This window comes from Mus caroli, unplaced genomic scaffold (assembly GCF_978045245.1).
Source record: "Mus caroli unplaced genomic scaffold, Mus_caroli_1 scaffold_16, whole genome shotgun sequence".
NCBI classification, from domain to species: Eukaryota; Metazoa; Chordata; class Mammalia; order Rodentia; family Muridae; genus Mus; species Mus caroli.
The window spans coordinates 49,343,915-49,363,618 of record NW_028227271.1 but is presented as its reverse complement, the minus strand read 5'-3'; the positions used below and the strand labels follow the sequence as shown (position 1 = coordinate 49,363,618).

The window sequence follows — 19,704 nt, the reverse complement described above, 5'->3', positions numbered from 1 at the left end:
GTACACACCTCACAAAAAGCTTCTGGCAGACAACGATCTATGTTCTTAACAGTGAAGTACTCTGAGCTGCTGCTTTTGGCTGACGTCTACTTATTAATCCCAGTTGGTCCCTGAGCTCCTTCCTCACATCAATCAGCATTACTCTTCTGTGCAAGCAAACCTCCATTACAGAGCAAGACCCATCCACGGAGACACAAGCCCACACCCATAGCTGTGCAAGCAAACCTCCATTACAGAGCAAGACCCAGCCACGGAGGCACAAGCCCACACCCATAGCTGTGCAAGCAAACCTCCATTACAGAGCAAGACCCAGCCACGGAGACACAAGCCCACACCCATAGCTGTGCAAGCAAACCTCCATTACAGAGCAAGACCCAGCCATGGAGGCACAAGCCCACACCCATAGCTGTACAAGCAAACCTCCATTACAGAGCAAGACCCAGCCACGGAGGCACAAGCCCACATCCATAGCTGTGCAAGCAAACCTCCATTACCAGAGCAAGACCCAGCCACGGAGGCACAAGCCCACACCCATAGCTGTGCAAGCAAACCTCCATTACAGAGCAAGACCCAGCCACGGAGATACAAGCCCACACCCATAGCTGTGCAAGCAAACCTCCATTACAGAACAAGACCCAGCCACGGAGGCACAAGCCCACATCCATAGCTGTGCAAGCAAACCTCCATTACCAAAGCAAGATCCAGCCACGGAGACACAAGCCCACACCCATAGCTGTGCAAGCAAACCTCCATTACCAGAGCAAGACCCAGCCACGGAGACACAAGCCCACACCCATAGCTGTGCAAGCAAACCTCCATTACCAGAGCAAGACCCAGCCACGGAGACACAAGCCCACACCCATAGCTGTGCAAGCAAACCTCCATTACCTGAGCAAGACCCAGCCATGGAGACACAAGCCCACACCCATAGCTGTGCAAGCAAACCTCCATTACCAGAGCAAGACTCAGCCACGGAGGCATAAGCCCACATCCATAGCTGTGCAAGGGTTACTGATGACTTTGGAAACCCCAGGCTTCACAAGTGATGTCACTATGTGGCTTTCTCTCTTAATTCTTTCCTTAAACGTCTGAAAATGTCATCTTTTTTCCTGGTAGTTCATAGCATCTGACAGGTGCTATTTATTTGGATTCTCATCTTTGCTTGATTAGCAACTGAGGAACACAATAAGACCTGAGACTTAGGAATAAAACAATAGGAACTGAGGAGACCATGTAAAATGCATGAATAAGTACAGCTGGGCTGAACTACTTAAGCAAGCCTAGTCAATGGAAACTTGGTTTTGCTCTCTCTCTCTCTCTCTCTCTCTCTCTCTCTCTCTCTCTCTCTCTCTCTCTCTCTGCACGCGCGCGCGCGCGCGCGCGCGCGCGTGTGTGTGTGTGTGTGTGTGTGTGTGTGTGTGTACTTCAGCGGACAACTTCAACTCTCTCCTTCCATCATGTGGGAGCTGAGGATCAAACTCAGCTGTCAGGCTTGGCAGAATCCATCTTTACCAGAGAGCCATCTTGACATTCCTGCATGAAATACTCTAAATACAGGTCTAGCACTACATTTTCATGAATGAAACAGCAATCCTGACTGAGCTCTGGGTGATTTATTTGTGGATTATGTGAAGGTACAGTGACAGAATTTAAGGTTTACATTTAACTTCTGACTATAAGGAAAGAGTGATTTCATTATTACAGTAGCTAATTACAACAACATAATAAAGAATATTTTCATTATTTTTTGTTATTTATAAATTTTCTATTAACAGAAACACACTAATCTGAAATAGTCTTTAAATTACATAATATAAAACCAATATATATTGCAAGAAAACTAAGTTCTCCATATTCCCAGTATTTTTTAATTGATAAATTAACTCTAAATTTAATTTTCTTGAGACAAAACAAACAACAAACAAACACAAGCAAGTGTACCTGCTCCCTTTCGGGACAGTTCCATACTCCACTGGGGTTTTGTGGTTGGTGTGATGTCACAGCCTAATGAATGCTGGGGCATTAAGGAGGATCTGGAGCCAGACGGTCGGTACTTAGAGAGCCCTAAAAGATCAAAAAGGGCAAATACAGTTCTTTGTTTCCTAACAGCAGAAAAAAGTTTAACAGGTTTCACATGTTAGCTTTAAAACCAGAAATAGTTTAACTCTAGTAAAAGTCTAATCATAAATGGAATACAATATTAATTTAATCCTTTGACCTGTTGCCTCAGAGGAAATTCACACTTGAGAGACCTGCTGAACACTTAAATTAGGGCCTACACTCTGCTACATAAGTCACTTCATCTATATTACTGTTTATTTGGCATTTGCATACAGTTTGCAAAGTTTCCTAAAAAACATTTCAATTGTTAAACTTACTGAATACATTAAACAACTTAGATGTTACAAACCCATTTAAAACAAGAAGTAGAATTAATGGTATAACATAAAACAGGATAATCGAATCCACATCAGATTCTAGTCCCAAGCTTATGCACACACTTGGGAACAGTAGCATGAGAGTTTCCCATCTTCCTCTCCGAGCTCACCGGTTATCAGCAGCTTTATGTGTGCTCTGTGCCTTTCGTCTTTTACATCTGTTGTTAGGGGTTCAGCAGTTGGTCTTTTGTTCTGAGTGGCAGCAGAGATTGAACCCTCAAGACTAGGCTGATCAATAATAAAAGCAGAAGTGCCCAGACCAACAGAGGCATACACTGCAACACGTTTCCAAAGAAATATGGAAAGCGAGGCAACATAAGTCCTGCCAAAGTTCCTAACTCCTCAACTCAAGACACTGTGAAATACCCAAAACGCTAACTCATAATCATGATGAGCAGCCTTAAATACGCTATGATCACATAGATGGAGAAACTCAGGAGCACAGAGAAGAAAGTTGGTAAAAAAAAAAAAAAAAAAAAAAAAAGATAGGAATATGGATTTTAAAAAAGGCAGCAGTGTAGAAAAAAATTCAGGAAAGAAATTAAGATTTAAGAAAAAAAGTTGGAAATGACAAAAAGTGAATTAAATAAAAACTACGGTGATGTTTTATCTAACAACAAATTAACCAAGCAGAGGAATGAGCAGCAGGAAAGGTCCTGCTGCAGAGCCTAAAAACCTGAGACCACATGGTGAAGGAAGAGGACAACGACTACTGTTTTCTCCTCCTCCTCCTCCTCTTCTTCTTCCTTCTCTTCTTCCTCTTCCTCCTCCTCCTCCTTCTTCAATTTTTTAAAAAATGATTTATTTTATTTATGAGCACACTGTAGCTGTTTTCAGACACACCAGAAGAGGGCATCAGATCCCATTACAGATGGTTGTGAGCCACCATGTGGTTGCTGAGAATTGAACTCAGAACTTCTGGAAGAGCAGTCAGTGCTCTTAACCACTGAGTCATCTTTCCAGCTCAAGAACTGACTTCTACAAGTTGTCCTACAACTTGCATATGTGTACTAAGGTATGCATGTATACACACACACACACAAAATACTGAATTCAAATACTAGTAAATAAAATAACCAATAAGACAAAACGGCATGACTACAATTTCTAAGAACCCTGGCATATGATTAAGAGATAAAGCCTAAAAAGAATATCTATCCACAAGCTAGAAGAACTGAGACTAAACGCCAACGACAGAAATCTCAATGAAATTATAACAAAGTCCCTCAAATCTACAGAAACAGACATCCAAACACAAGAGGCATTTAGAAGTTCAACTAGACACGAGTGGAGAAGAACCTCTCCATGATGTGCACCAGTGAAAAGTTTAAAATGTAGAGCAGAGGCAGACCCTGAAAGCCCTGAAGGAACTGGAAACGCAGGCCAGTTGTCAGAGTGCTTGCTTAGAATGGATGAGGCCCAGCCAGTACAAAACTAGTCACGTGTACTGAACACTTGTAATGCCAGAATTGAGGAGGTAGAGGGAGGAGGAGAAGAAGCTACACAGCAAGTTCAAGGCCAGCTTGTGATAATAAGATCTAGCATTCAAAAGTAAATGATTAAAAAAAAATCCTTTGTAAGGCATAATACAGCAACATATTTACAAAGATAAACACATCAAATAACAACAGGTCCCTCATCTGCAACCCTAAGAGCCAGAAAAGCATGGAAAGATACACTCACGTCCTGAAAATAAATAACTGCTAATCAAGGCTGCTAAAGTCAATAAAGATATGTTTTAATTAATAAGAGAAACAGACATTTCAAAACATGCCAACCCAAGACAACTCATGATGTCCAAATTAAAGAATACTATAGACAGAAGATGGGTTATCAACGCTCTCCTAGAAGTCATGAGCTTAACCCCAGTGCTTCGGACACCCTGAAAAGGAAAGGCCATGGGGATAAAGAATGGCTCAGCACTTAAAAGCATTTGCTGTGCTTCCAAAGGACCTGTGTTCAGTTCCAAGCACCCATGTTAAGAGGCTCGCAAATTTTGTAACTCAAACTCAGAGGAATCCAACATGTTCTTCAGACTTTCAGAAGGCACTTACCACCCCCACCACACACACACACACACACACACAAACAACAATAATAAAAATAAATCTTTGAAAAAAAAAAATACAGCCTATTGTCATTGGTCTAGCTTGCCTACCAGAATGAGATGCTAAGGCCCTTTTACTGAATACAGCATACACTTTGGTTACAGAATACAAAGAAATGAAGACAGAACTGAACTGAGAAAAGAGATACAGAGGGCCAGTAAAACATATCAATGAAGGGAACATAAAGACCATTCATTTAAAAAGTACAGGCCAGGATTAGGATTTGGGGGGGGGGGAGGGATGGGGGGTTACACACGAGCACCTGTTTTTTGAAACAGGGTTTGTCTATGTAGTCCTGGCTGTCCTGGAACTTTTTCTAATGACCAGACTGGCCTTTAACTCAGAAATCCACTTACCTCTGCCTCCGAATGCCAGAATTAAAGGCATGTGCTATTACTGACCATCTCAGGATTTTAAAATAATCAGGAAAAAAGAGCAAACATACTCAAGGAGGATAAAGAAGACAAAATTCAAGCTCATATTAGAAAAAATAAATACTAAAAAATAAGTCTAAGCTGAGAAAATGGCTCAGTCCATAAAATACTTGCTTTGTAGGCAGGACCTCAGTTTGGACCACCAAAACCCATATTTAAAAAGAAAACATGGGCACAGTAGCGCATGCTTTTATTCTAGCAGTGGCTAGATGGGCCATGGGGACAGGCAGGTCCCTGGAAGCTCACTATCTTAACAAAAGATGGACAGTGGCTGAAGAATGACACCCACAATTGTAATCTCTATATACTTGTGTGCACCCACACATGAACACATACATACACACCTGCACATACACACAAAACAGAATGAAATGGAGTTAAGTGTATTATTTTGTAGTTATTACTAAATGGCACAACCAACAAAAAATATGGTCGTTGAGAAATAAATACAAGGAAATCTGTGATATCAAATTATATGAAACAGACACAGCAAAAAAAAAAAAAGGTGGCATTATGGAAAACATTGACACTAGTTTTAAAAAAAAAAAAACTATTTTAAATGTAACTACAGTCCTATTATTAAGAGTAAATAAAGCTGGGTGGTGGAGTTTAAGCCTTTCATCCCAGCACTAGGGAGGCAGAGGCAGGTGACTCTCTGTGAGTTCCAGGCTAGCCTGGTCTACAGAGCTAGTTCCAGGATAGCTGAACTATACAAAGAAACTCCGTCTCCAGTCTCAAAAAAGACAAAAGGGGGAAAAAAGAGAGTAAATAAAGTATTTTGTTATGACAAATGTCTTACACAAACCCAAATTTTTTAGGGGGAGGGTGAGACAAGGCCTCCCTATATAGCTCTGGCTGGCCGGGAACTCACTATGTAGAGAACCAATATAACACAACAAGTAGTACTTGTTAATTTCATTAGTGTGTGTGTGCGTGTGTATGCAAGTATGCCACGGTACACAGATGGAAGTCAGGGAACTTGAGGAGGTTGGTTTTCTCTTTTCACCATTACAGGGTGGCAGGGACTGAACTCAGAGCGACAGGCTTGCACAACCAATGCCTTTACCCACTGAGCCATCTGGCCAAACTTCCAAAAAGTACTTCTACAGTTTATTATTTTGTCAATATAAATTACACTGATACATTTCAAGAATTTTATTTTGGTTTCTCAATGTTACACTTGCTCGTCTAAAAATAAAGTATACAGACCTTAGAACGATTATATGTGAACACTGCCCACCTCCCCCCAGGCTGTGGTGCGTTATCCTCACCTGGAGTGGACGGCCTCTCGAGCATGTTCAGATGATGGGAGATGAAGGCTTGACTATCGTGAACAGTGTCCATATCAACCTCCTCCTCATCCTGAGAACTTGAAAACTAGTGCAGGCACAAAAGGACATAGAGACACAGCATCACCTTATGTTCAGATATTATCTTTAAGGACAGCGGAAGAGAGGCCAAAGAATAGACCCATTACAGTCGTCAAAAGAAAAGCAATGTCTTGTCTTCCAAAGGTACTAAAACAAAAATTAGGTGGTCCAGCCTCCAAAGGCAGCTGATCAGATAAAGTGCTTCTGTGAGCCAGGCACGGTAGTTCACACCTTTAATCCTAGCACTTGGGAGGCAGAAGTAAGTGATCTCTGAGTTTGAGGCTACTCTGCTTTACAAAGCAAGTTCCAAGACAGCCAGGGCTACACGGAGAAGCCTTGTTTTGAAAAATCCAACCAACCAAGATGGGGGTTAGGATTATAAGCTCCAATTCCCACCTTAGGACAGACTCTGCATTTACAGTAAATGTGATAATATCCCAGATAACTTCAGGTAAATCATAAAGGGGATCTGAGGTTCAAGGGTAGACCAGTAGAGAATGGCCAGGAGAATAGCCTGGCCTGAATACTGCTGAAAACAGAAGCACAGACACCGTGTCATGAAAATCATTTCTGGAACATTCTTTTTATAGTGAAATGCTTCACACATGTTCTTTTTACAGAATCTGGGAATTTACAGTGCAGAGCTAGGAATAAAAGGCTTTCTGAAGGCAAACCCCACAAATATAAAAATCTTATAAAATGGAATGGAATGTACCATCTCTTCCCAAATCATCAGATTACTCCTCCAGTCTTGATTTTCACTCAAAACCATTTACCAGCAACCTAAAGACACAGTCTCCATACACACTGACCAGGCAGCCTGATGTGTAACAGGCTATGTATCATGCACAGGGGAAATTCTAGGGGCCTAAAGAGCCTGACATCATCACACAAGTCGACTGGAGCACGCTTGTTTACGTGAGTTGGGGGTTAGACTGGCCATGGCCTGAGGCTAGAGAACTGACTGAGTTGCAGAAGACTTTGTCTTCTTGGGTAGTGCTGCACTCGCACAAAGTGAGGCTCTGTCTTTTGTACTGGGGACACTCACAGGGTTCTGGAATCCAGCTAGCTGAGCGTGGCAGCCTGGGTTACTCGCAGACTCCTGGTTGCCTACTCCAGCTTCTGGAATAATGGTAGGATTCAAGACAGCTTTCTTCTCTTTTAGGTTAAGAACAAGCCCAAGCTCTGGCAAGGGTAAGCAAGAAGGTCTGCTGAGGCCAAACAGCGTGAAGTACAAGTCCACAGCACCACACCGTAACCTCCAGTCATGTGCAGTGCCTAAGAGGCAGACAAAATCAACATCATTAATTACCACACACCACTATTTTTTTTTGGGGGGGGGGGGGCGTTTCAAGACAGGGTTTCTCTGTTGTAGCCCTGGCTGTCCTGGAACTCACTTTGTAGACCAGGCTGGCCTCAAACTCAGAAATCCACCTGCCTCTGCCTCCCAAGTGCTGGGATTAAAGGAGTGCGCCACCATGCCCGGCTCACACCACTATTCTTACAAAATCAACTTCAGAAATTAAAAAAATATTGAGTGAGTGTGCATGTGTGTGCTGAACACTGCGCTTGTGCACGGATGCTGTGCTTTGAGTGTGGAAGCCAGAGGACAGCGTGCAAAAGTCAGTCATCCTTTCTTTCACTCATGTACATTGTAAAGGGCAAACGGAAACTAGCAGGCTGCTGACAGAAGAAAACTGTACATTATTTTTGTAACGCATATGATTCTGATTATGACAAATCTTTGAAAATTAAACCCCAAGGGGCTTCTTATGTAAGGTTCATTCTACCCAGAGGTCGAGCTTCCTGGTCGGATTGAGTTTTTACCAAAACCATCTTGTAATCTTAATTCTTCTATCCAAAAGGCAATAAGAGAATTCTTTATAATTTGTTATGGCTTCCTCAATTTTGTGAGCTATTATGGCCAGGCACACATTCTTATTAATATTTGACATGGCAATGTTGTGCAGAAGATTCACTACTGCATTCTTTGTAAGTCTCTGAAGTTTGTGTTTGTCCCTTAGATCTAAGTAAAAGAGGCAATGATGCCTCAAGGTAACAGGAGAAAAAAATATTAAAACTGTGCACAGTAATCACTTGTGAGTAGGGAAAGCTAACCAACACCAACTAACAGTATCTTAGTTCAGACTGGCTTACATAAAGACAGAGGCCACGGGCTGGTGAGATGGCTCAGTGGGTAAGAGCACCCAACTGCTCTTCCAAAGTTCTGGAGTTCAAATCCCAGCAAACACATGGTGGCTCACAACCATCCTATTGTAACGAGATCTGACGCCCTCTTCTGGTGTGTCTGAAGACAGTTACAGTGTACTTACATATAATAAATAAATCTTAAAAAAAAAAAAAAAAAAAGGGCAGAGGCCACCCACTTTCATTTTATTGTATTTCCTCAAAATAGCTATACCAGTATATTTCCTATGGCTACTGCACTTTTTTTTTCTCCCCCCACCCCCGCACTTTTATTATAAATGAGAGGAGTAGTCTTTTAACAGTTCAGTATTAGTAAATGACTCAGTGAATTAGCAATGAGCTAGCACGGTGAGCTACGTCAGTACTCTAGGGAGGAGATAAAGTAGCTCAAAATGTTAAGTATTAGAAAATAAAGATGAAGTATGAGAGTAAACGCCCACTGGTCTCCGTCAACTTGCAACAACTGTTTAAGTAAAATAATTTCAACCTAGCTTTTGACTAGACCTTTCAACTAAAAGCAGTATTACAATTTCAAATAAAGAGATACAACAAAAACTTTCAATATACATGACACTTATAAATTCACAGATTTAGTAACCAATTAAATAAAAATGGCTTAGAAGTAAGTGGCTACTAAGGCTGCTGAAAGTATGGCCAACTACTCAAGACCCTGAATGTGATTGCCCGACACAGAAGGAAAGAAATTCACTTCCCACGGGAATCATAGCGCGGAGTGTTCAACATGAGGCAGATACCGTGCTTTACAAACCCCAAGTCGTTTCATTCTCAGGCTGCACAAACAGGTTCTACTCTTTGCATTTGGTAAACGGCAGAGTTTAGACTAGTTACACTGAGCTGGGCTTGACCTCGGCCCAGCCACTGGCTTAAGAGCTACTGCTCCTCCACTCTGTGCTTCCAGTCCCTGATCTCACTGCAGGATGGAAACCCACACTATGGTAAGATGGCATGCCCTCGGAGATGTGCAACAACAGCATGCAGCCTTTACAACTGCAGCTTAGCGGCTATTCTACAGGTACTCACCGTCCTGGAAAAAGAAAAGAGTTCTCTCTGAACAAGGGCACGAGAAAGCCACAGAAAAGTGGTGGGAAGACTACTGTGCTTACAGCCCTCTAACCACTTCAAGCACTCTAAAACCAGTATGTTTCATTTCCAGATGGAACACAGTGCACACATCCTTAACAAATAACCTCAATGGGAAACTCTGACGGCCTGTGTAAGGGGGAGGGCAGGAGGAGGAGCCAGTGTGCAGCACACAGTACAGAGCATACAACTTACACACGAGGACCTGGGTTTGATCCCAGCACCCGTGTAAAAGCCAGGCATGGTGACAAGCACCTGGAACTCCTACACTAGGAGTGGGAACAGATGCCATTGTGCCCTCTGGCCAGCCGGTCTAGCCAGTTAGTAAGCTCCAAGTCACAGACTTTCGCTCCATGCAAACCCTCCACCCTCCCCCCATATCCTTGAAAGTCTGATATAAAATGAAAATAACTAATAATTATAAAAAATCACTGGTGTCCTCAAACCAGAGCAATGACTTGTTAAAGTGAACGTTTGCAAGTAAAGCTATGTGGACAAAGAGATGTACTGTGGGACTCACTGTGTTAGTTTCCATGACCGGATGCCTTCTACGTTGTTTTGTTTATTTGTGTTTTTTATTTTCTTTTATGGGGAAGATTACAACAGTGGAGAGCAGATGCGAGGGGGCAAGGATATGAGGGGGACTGGGGTACTGAGGTGCATGACTTAACCTCACAAAGAATCAATAAAAAGTTAAAGAAGAGAAAGTCGTTGCACTCTTACCAGAATTCATCAGCTTCCAGAGCTGATCTACCAGGGCTTCGTTGCATAAAGGGGATTCCATGTTCTTTGTAAATGGTGGATTTTTAGTCAACATGTTTAGAATCTTATGCCTGTAAGAATAGAAACTAAATAAATTAATTTTTAATGACTGCTGATTGGTACTATAAATAAGAAATATCAAAACCTTTCTCCTTTCCCATTATGTCTAATTTTATTTTTAGTTCCATTTCTAAATGCTTTATGCTGAATCCTAAATGTTTATCATGTTTTTCTCACTAAAATGTCTTATGGGTTTGTTTTCAATTATCTGAACTGTCCAACAAGGTCTTCTACCATCTTACTATATAACATTAAGCATCGCATTCTTTTCTTTGGGAGAGAGGGGGAGGGAGATCCAAGGTTCCTCTTTAAACATTTTCATTTTACCATGAGTTTTAAACCCTTAAAAACAATGTTTATGCTCAGAACAGGGCAGGAAAATGCTAATGACCTGGACAGAGACAGATACTGGAGTATCTAAACTAAAGCTCCCTTTGCAGGGCATCATGGTATGCTCCTGGAGTCCAAGTACTAGAATCAGAAGCAGAGACAGAGAAGCAGAGAGGCAGAGGCCAGCCTGGACTATAGACTAAGACTGCCTCAAAGAGAGCAAAACAGAATCAAGATAAATGAGCTAAATGAATTAAAATGCACAGCCAGGCATGGTGGCGCACTCCTTTTTGTTTGTTTTCAAGACAGGGTTTCTCTATGTAGCCCTGGCTGTCCTGGAACTCACTTTGTAGACCAGGCTGGCCTCGAACTCAGAAATCCACCTGCCTCTGCCTCCCAAGTGCTGGGATTAAAGGGCACCACTGCCCGGCTGACGCACACCTTTTAACTGCAGCACTTGGGAGGCAGAACCAGGCAGATCTCTGTGAGTTTGAGGCCAGTCTGGTCTACATAGTGAGACCCTGTCTAAAACAAAACTTGAAAAATATATAAATAAATACCAATAAGAAAGCAATCACTGTGCAGTGGCACTTTTATCCTGTGACCATTCATCGTCATAATGCCTTTTTTAAAAATATGTGAACTAAAAAGAAAAGTTTGTATTTATTTTGTGTGGGGTGTGGTGGTAGGGTGTCTGTGCCACACCATGCGTGCAAGTCAGAAGACAACTGGCACAAGTAAGTTCTCATCTTCTGCCATGGGGTAACCACACCTCTACACAGATTTTCAGATCAGACTGTCAATATGGCTCTTGGCATTTGAATGAACCAAAATAGCTCAAAAACTACATTTCAAAAGCTCTCGGTACAGATACAATGTCAATAACTTCATTCAGCTATCATATATCAATATGTATAGCTCCATGTCAGTTATATAATCAATGTGTAATTCAGTAACAACCATGACAACCTGCTCAAAGTGCTCTCTGAAACAGATCTTAAATATCTAATATTTAACTCTAACAAGCCTTGAAAAATAGAGGTGTTAATTTTCTTAGTCTTGTACATTGAGAACAAATTGTTAAACTTTAAGCATTAAAAGGTTTGAAACAAATGGCTAAACTTTACTTGTATTGCATTTATAGCTTCTGGTCTTATATGCCTTCAAAGACTTTTAAGTGCATATTCTGTCCATTTTAGACATAGTAATGAGGCTCTATTTCTTGCTCTAGACTTTAAAATGGAAAGTTATTAGATTTTTTTCTGCATTTTGACTTTATATCACTCGTAAGAACAGATTATTCAAACTGCAATACAGATCACAAATCAAGAACATTAAAATATTAAAAGTTCATATAAAATGTGTAACAAGCATTACTTAAAACACTGAAATATACAGTTACAACCAAGTCGTCACCGCTCTAAAAAGCCCCAGCTCCTAAGCAGGCAGCTCACACCTCGGGGCATTCTAAAGATGGGCAGGCAGTCTGTGGCACTTAGAAGAACATCATCTGCCAAGTGATGTGGGAAGGTGAACAAGACATTTAACGTCTCTAGGTCTATGTCCTTCCCCAGAGCTGAAATGGCTATGAGTTATTCTTCCACTCTAAAATTCTGATCTATGAAGTCAGAATGTCAAATACAACCTGAGTGTCGATTATGCCGACTTCAAAGAAAGACAGAAATGGTCAGCAAAACCAAACCAAACATCCAAAATCCCCAGCAGGAGTAAATGTGGTTACCAGAGGTAAGCACAAATACAAAGGCAGATGGCATGGCATGGCTGCAGCTCCTTTAGCGTCTAAAGATCTTAAAAAATAATCAACTCAAATAAGACTTAAGGCTTTGAATGAAATTAAAAAAACAAATGGGAGCCAGCAGTGTGGCTCCATGCGCCCACGTCCTCTGTCCTCCACATGCATGCTGGGTACATGTGCATGCATACACAGACAAAAAAAAAAAAAGTAATAAAACCTGTTAAATGATCAAAAAAAAAAAGAGATGCCCTGAAATAAGTTCCCAAATGACATAAAAATAGTGGAATCAATTATAAGTTGGGACACACAAGTAATTATCCCTATTACTTATTATCAAGTATTATAAAACTTTAAGTCAAAACAGAATAGTTAAAATTAGGAAAAACTATTAATAATGTGTCTCTTCAAAATGTTTTTCTAAAATCAAATAAGAAAAAAAGGCTTTAAAATGCATTACCCATTCCTATATTTTAGAAAATGTTTCCCATGTACATATTTCCCATGTATAATTTTTGACCATGATCTAACCCATTTCAGATCTATAATCAAGATATTAAAGACATAAACTAACCTCACATAGGGAACAGGGTCAGTCTGAATCATATTAAGTAGCCACTGAAGTTCTTCATAACTCCTGTCCACTGAAAATAAACATCAGTATTTGTAGAGTTACATAACAGATCGAATAACAAGTGATAAGCAGGAGATTAAGTAAGTAGAAGTCTTAGCTGAATTGTCAGGCAGTTGAAGGGTCCAATTAAGCAATTAAAATTCATTTTTAAAACTTTGTATGCACTAAACCAGTAGTAACTTTCACAAGCATTATGTCATATGTAACCATGACCAAAACAGTACCCAGAATACATTCAGCCAGACAACAGTACAAAATAGTACCAAAAAATAATGCCCAGTATATAGTTCACACTAAAACTCAGCCAGCTGGGCGGTGGTGGCGCACGCCTTTAATCCCAGCACTCAGAAGGCAGAGGCAGGTGGATTTCTGAGTTCGAGGCCAGCCTGGTCTACAGAGTGAGTTCCAGGACAGCCAGGGCTATACAGAGAAACCCTGTCTTGGAAAATGCCAAATAAATAAATAAAAATAAAATTTAAATAAATAAATAAATACAATGTGGTTGCTAAGTACTCTTTGCTTTCTGTCTAGGCATTTCTGTTGAAATGTATAAAACTCACAAGCCCTAATCGCACACGTTGCTAGTTCACACACAGCTTGTAACTGCATGTGGAACTTCCATTGCCTTTTAACCTAATCAGAGTTCAGTATACTTTAACCTCATTCATCTCCCAGTATTTCCATTACAAATTTGACTTTTAGATGATGTTATACTTAGATATTTATATTACCTGTATATAACTATTAAACAATTATTTCTGAAATACACACAGATTTTTAGCACAAATTTTGCAAGCATTTAGGCTTAAAGCTATCATATAGGCAAGATCAGCTATGACTGGTTTCTTCATTTTATACATTCATTTATCTTAATTATTATTTTGATTCACATATATTCCATCTGAAATTTTCTTTGGGAGTTTGTCGTTACAGAAGGGGCTGGAGAGATGGCTCCGCAGTTAAGAGCACTTACTGCTCTTGTAGAGAACTATACGTCAGTTCCCAGCACCCATATCAGGCTACTCCCAATGAATAAATGACCTTTAACTCTAACTCCAAGGCATTTGAATACCTCTCTTGGCCTCGGTGGGAATCTGCATTGTGTATGTGTATAATGCAGGCAAAAACAAACAAGCAAGCAAACAAACATAAAACCCAAAAAACCTTTTTATTGAGATAGGACCTCACTATATAACCCTAGTTGGCCTGTAACTGCTACAGAGACCAGGCTGGTCTCTACCTCTCAGATATCCTCCAACCTCTGTCTCCAGAGTGATAAGACTAAAGCAGGTGCAACCGTTTCAGACCCAAATTAATCTTGGGGGGGGGGGGGGGGGGGAGGTAGAACGTTACAGAAGAAGTGCGTATGTGCCTAATTCCCTAAAGCTATGTGAGTGACAGCTGGCAATGTAGGGAATCTAAACCTCAGACAACTGAGTTATTATTTACTGTCTTTTTGTATTTATAATCTGAAGCTGGAGACTATACTATCTGTGCAGAATGAATCATAAAGCAAAGTAGAATGATAAAGAAATTTTAACACAGGGGAAAATCAGGAACAGGTGTAGGCTTCAGCAGAGACCCACACACTATCCTTGTACTCTACAACACCATGGCTCTGATCTAGCTAGGAAGCTATTCCAAAACTTCAATTGCAGCAGAAGCTAACTCGTGTCACTGGAATTCACACCTTTCACAGTATTCTACTGTGTCCTCTGTTATTTTTCCCAACCTCTATTTTATTCAGTGCCATACTTTTTATTTCTTTAAACTCGAGACTTAAGCTAATTTTCCTGATGAAAGCTACTGTCTCTTGCTTTGTTTGCATAGTTAAAAATTTTTATATACTTGTAAGATATTTCCTAGGTATTTTTCTGAAATCTCTTTAAAAAAAAAAAAACATATAATTGAATTTGTAGAATTTGCTGGCTTCTCCCAGGAGTTAAAAGCATCTATAATTTTATTTTTTTCCTATTGTTACCAAACCAACTAAAAGTGAGTGAGCCAAGAATTTAATAATAAGGATTGATATGTCTGAAAATATCACTGTGAGATCTACTACTGTGTATACTAAATAAAAAGTAATTAAAACCAATCAGAATCCCTGTAGTGCCTGTACTACGGAGATGCAAAGGGGGTTTTCCGACATCCCTTCCTAAACTGGAACAAGCACCACCCAGACACCATTACCTTTAGTGTAATCAACAACGGCTTCCAGAGCTGCTATCCTGATGTCCACGAAGTGGCCATACTCGGCGTAGGATTTGAAGAGAGATGCATCACTCGGCACGTGCCCGTTCTTCTGAAGCACCCGGATGGCTCTCAAGCAACTAGTGAGAAAAAGTTAGTTACCTCCTCTGACCCATCATGGACCAAAGCTGCCACGTAGGTACTACTGAGAGTCATTTGGCAATCAGTGAAAATCCTCCTCTATCAGGGCAGGAGACATGGCTCAGCAGTTAGGAACACTGGCTCCTCTCCCAGAGGACCCAGATTTGATTCCCAGGACCCACATGCTGACTCACAACTGTCTCCAACTCCAGGTCCAGCAGTTGGACACGTGCAGGCGTACACGCAGGCAAAACACTCAAGCACATAAAATCAAATAAAAATAATTTTAAAAACCTTGTAATTTGAATATACATCCAAGTTTGTAATGTTCTGATAAAAGTTCAATATTAATATCTAAATAATATAAAAATAAATTTCAGAATGTGTTTGGAAACTCAGATGCACATACATGTCAACAAAAACATACTTCAAAAAAAAAGTAAGTGCTTAGCATAAGAATATAATTCAAATAGAGTACTTTCTCCAGAAATCCTATACTCATTCACAATAAAAATGGTAGACTAGCTGGGCATGGTGGAGCAAGCCTTTATTCCCAGCACTTGGCTAGGGAAGCAGAGATGGGGGTGGGTGGAGGGTACAACAGAGGCAGGCAGATCTCTGAGTTTGAGGCCAACTTGTTCTAATGAGTGAGTTTCAGGACAGCCCAAAAGGCATAGTGAGACTCTGTCTCAAAAAACAAACAAACAAAAAAAAAATACAATAAAATGAAAACTAAAACATAAAAATAAAACTAGGAAGGCTAAAAGAAGCAGGGCCCTTCAGCACTTGGAAGGTCAGAGGTTAGTTCAAAGTGACCCTAGGCTACACAGATGGACCTACATGTGAACTTGTCTCAAAACCTGAAAGGAGGTTGTTTACACAAGTGACTGATAAAAAAAAAGGACCCTAACAGCCCGGCGTGGTGGCGCACGCCTTTGATCCCAGCACTTGGGAGGCAGAGGCAGGTGGATTTCTGAGTTCGAGGCCAGCCTGGTCTACAGAGTGAGTTCCAGGACAGCCAGGGCTATACAGAGAAACCCTGTCTTGAAAAACAAAACAAAAAACAAAACAAACAAACAAAAAAAGGACCCTAACATCAAAATAATTATTAAGAAGACTTTCTAGGACCAGTGAGATTGCTCAGCAGGCGAAGGTACCTGACATATGGAACCCTGGGAGACCAAGCTTCATCCTGAGCCCACCCATATAAGGTAAAAAGAGAGGATCCACTCCCGAAAGCTGGTCTCTGACCTCTGACTTCCACACGTGCATCGCAGCACAGGTGCTTTCCCACCATGTGCCTAGGTGTGTGTGCATGCTGTGTGTGTGTGCGCATGCTGTGTGTCCGGGCATGCATGCACAAAAATATAAAATCATGTTATTTTTAAAAAATTCGCACATGATGGAAATTGACCATAAAACTACATATAGTATTATTAATTTTAAAATTCCACTAAAAAGGGGGAAACTTTCGTAGATATTTTCCATATATTAATAATTTACCTGGAGATGACAGTATCAGAAAATTTAAATTTATTTTTGTTTTAATTTTTTCCAATTTAATCAAATAGAAATAAAAAATCTTAAAGCAGCAGCAAAGAAATTGAGTGGCACCTGACAGTGATGGTGTGTCTGTAACTTGGGAGAAGCTTTTCCATATTCAGAAACCGGGTTATTTCTTCAAGAATTAGTCGCACATCAGGATTTAAGTTATCCAAAGTTCTGACTTCATTATTCACACTGACAGCAGGTGTAACTGAGTTAGCCAGGGCATCAATCATTTCTGCACGATAATAGTTATCTGAAAACTAAGACGGAGAATTCAAAGATTACAAAGCCTTTTCATGGCACAACACATATAACTTTACATCATTTCAGCTCAGAAGTAGAGCACATCTTTAGAAGAGTTCATCACCAGGATCTCTCTCTCTCTCTCTCTCTCTCTCTCTCTCTCTCACACACACACACACACACACACACACACACACACACACACACAGTGCAAACATCATGTATGTAACAGCAAGATTTCTAGTAAATACAACCAGTCCTCTGTATAGAATTATCCTTTGGAAAACAATGACAACGCTGCACTCGCCAGTGACCTATTAGAATGTGAGACACTCACTGTGTGTAAGATCTTCCTACAGTTACCCAAACAAACCATCTAGCATTACAGTCCAAGAAAGGAAAAAGGAAAGACAAAGATTATATTCCACTAGGAACTAGAGGATGGGTCAGCGGAGCAGGTGATTGCCATCAAGAATGAGGGCCTGAGCTTAGGTGCCCAGTGTTCATTTAAAACCCAGGAAGGGATAGGGATGGGAGCCCACACATATGCCTAACCCTCGGGGGCAGATAAAGAGTTCCCGAAGCTTGCCAGCTCAACAGCTAAGCCAACGCTGGCCAGCTCTAGATTCAGGCTCTGGTTTCAAGTGAAGGACAATGCCCCAATCCATAAGGAGATCCACCAAGCAAAGCTACACAGTAAAACCCTGTCTCGGAAAACAAGAAACAAAGCAATGAAGAAAGAAAGTCACCTGAGATTAACCCAGGTCTCTGCATGCAGCAGTACACACGTGCAACCCCACAGGCAGGTGCTCCTAAGACACATATGCACATATGCACACCACAGATATACACAGAAAATGAAAAACATTACAGTCCTGTAATGTAATCCTGGAATCACTACAAACCTTCCAATTAATCAACTAGCACTCTACCTTAAAGTATAGACATTCAACATCTACAGATCACCATATAATTGAGGAAATTAAATCAACAACAACGAAAAGGCAAAAGACCGCAGGGGGCTGGAGAGAGAGCTGAGACGACTCAACGTTTAAGAGCTCTTAACTGCTCTTACAGAGGAAGGCTTGGGTTTGGTTCCTAGAACCCAAGTGGAGGGAGGCGCAAAACCACCTCTAAATACAGGTGCAGGAGGTCTGTTGCTCTCTTCTAGCCTCTGTGGGCTCCTGCACAGGGCGCATATACAGAGAAGCTGCGCCCTCATATGCATATAAAGTTTAAAAAAAGAGGAAAGTAAGAAAACAGAGGGACAGAAAGAGAAAGAAACAACTCAACTTACAGAAAAGGAACTTGGACAAAAGATGTATTTCAAAGAATAGAACATCCCAGTAGAGGATCAAAATATCTAAACTATCAGTAACACCATATTCTTTCCAAAAGCGTAACACTAGCTTTATAACACTAGCTTTAAAAAGAAGCACACACAGAACCATGACAAGAGCTGCTGTTTCATTTGCACCTAATTTACATTCCTCCTCTTCCTTTTCCACTTGTCAGATGGCAGTTCCCTCAATATTCTAACTCCCTTCAGGAGCTATCTGATCCTGTCCCCTACCCAGAGGCACGCAGGCATGGTTAAAGCCCATGTGCATACACATGCACAAACATGCACATAGCACACACACATATAAAAAAAAAAAAAACTGTGCTGTTGAACTTCATAAAATCAAGTTTCAGCTGCCCCCCCCCCCAAATTGATGTATCAATCTCTCTATACTATAAGAGTTTCAACATTTAAGAACCAATTAATCTTGGTTTTCATCTACTGAGTATTCCAATAAACCATGTTGTGTGCCTCTAACTCCACAAAGGCACTATGGGCTTATGAATACAAACACAAGTATTTCTTCCCTTCTTTGATTGCAGTCCTGGGGACTGAGGCTCCCATATCTTACCCTAAAAACAAGTATCACTGGGTACTTTACAATATTCATAGAGAAAAGCACCTTACCTTATTTTTTCTGTTGTCATTGTACTTGATTAAGTCTAAAATAAATGTTAAAACTTCTTTAGGACAAAGATTATGTACATCTCTTAACAAAGCCATTGCAACCGGCATAGTCTACAAAAAAAGGAAAAGAGTTTTAGGCACATAACCCAACTTATTGGTTACTATGGTAATTTGTACTCTAAAGGGAATTCCAGTGCGGTTAACACAGATACACAGATGGAGCCAAATACTCCATCTCCCATGTGCTCCCACTACGGATACATCTGAAAGCACCAGTACTGAAATGGGTAAGAAATCCAGGGAATAGTTCCATTAGTGGACATAGTCTACAGGCTCTGTGCCTGTGCTGTCACTTGCTGGAGGAGAGTACATATAATGTAAATTTTTTCAATTCATTTCTAAGTGATGTAGTGGA

General features: G+C 40.7%; 1 protein-coding gene across 2 annotated transcripts in view; it reads right to left on the bottom strand.

Moving 5' to 3' along the window:
- Positions 1–19,704, bottom strand: part of Taf2 (TATA-box binding protein associated factor 2) — a 56,949-nt gene that overhangs the window by 5,690 nt on the left and 31,555 nt on the right. For both annotated transcript variants that reach the window (XM_021183378.2, XM_029469800.2), the window contains exons 18-25: positions 19,290–19,400; positions 17,144–17,337; positions 15,389–15,528; positions 13,139–13,208; positions 10,383–10,492; positions 7,399–7,628; positions 6,252–6,357; positions 1,942–2,064 (exon numbers count right to left, since the gene is read on the bottom strand). In XM_021183378.2, coding sequence (XP_021039037.1) covers positions 1,942–2,064; positions 6,252–6,357; positions 7,399–7,628; positions 10,383–10,492; positions 13,139–13,208; positions 15,389–15,528; positions 17,144–17,337; positions 19,290–19,400 — 1,084 coding nt within the window. The remainder of the gene's footprint in view (positions 1–1,941; positions 2,065–6,251; positions 6,358–7,398; positions 7,629–10,382; positions 10,493–13,138; positions 13,209–15,388; positions 15,529–17,143; positions 17,338–19,289; positions 19,401–19,704) is intronic.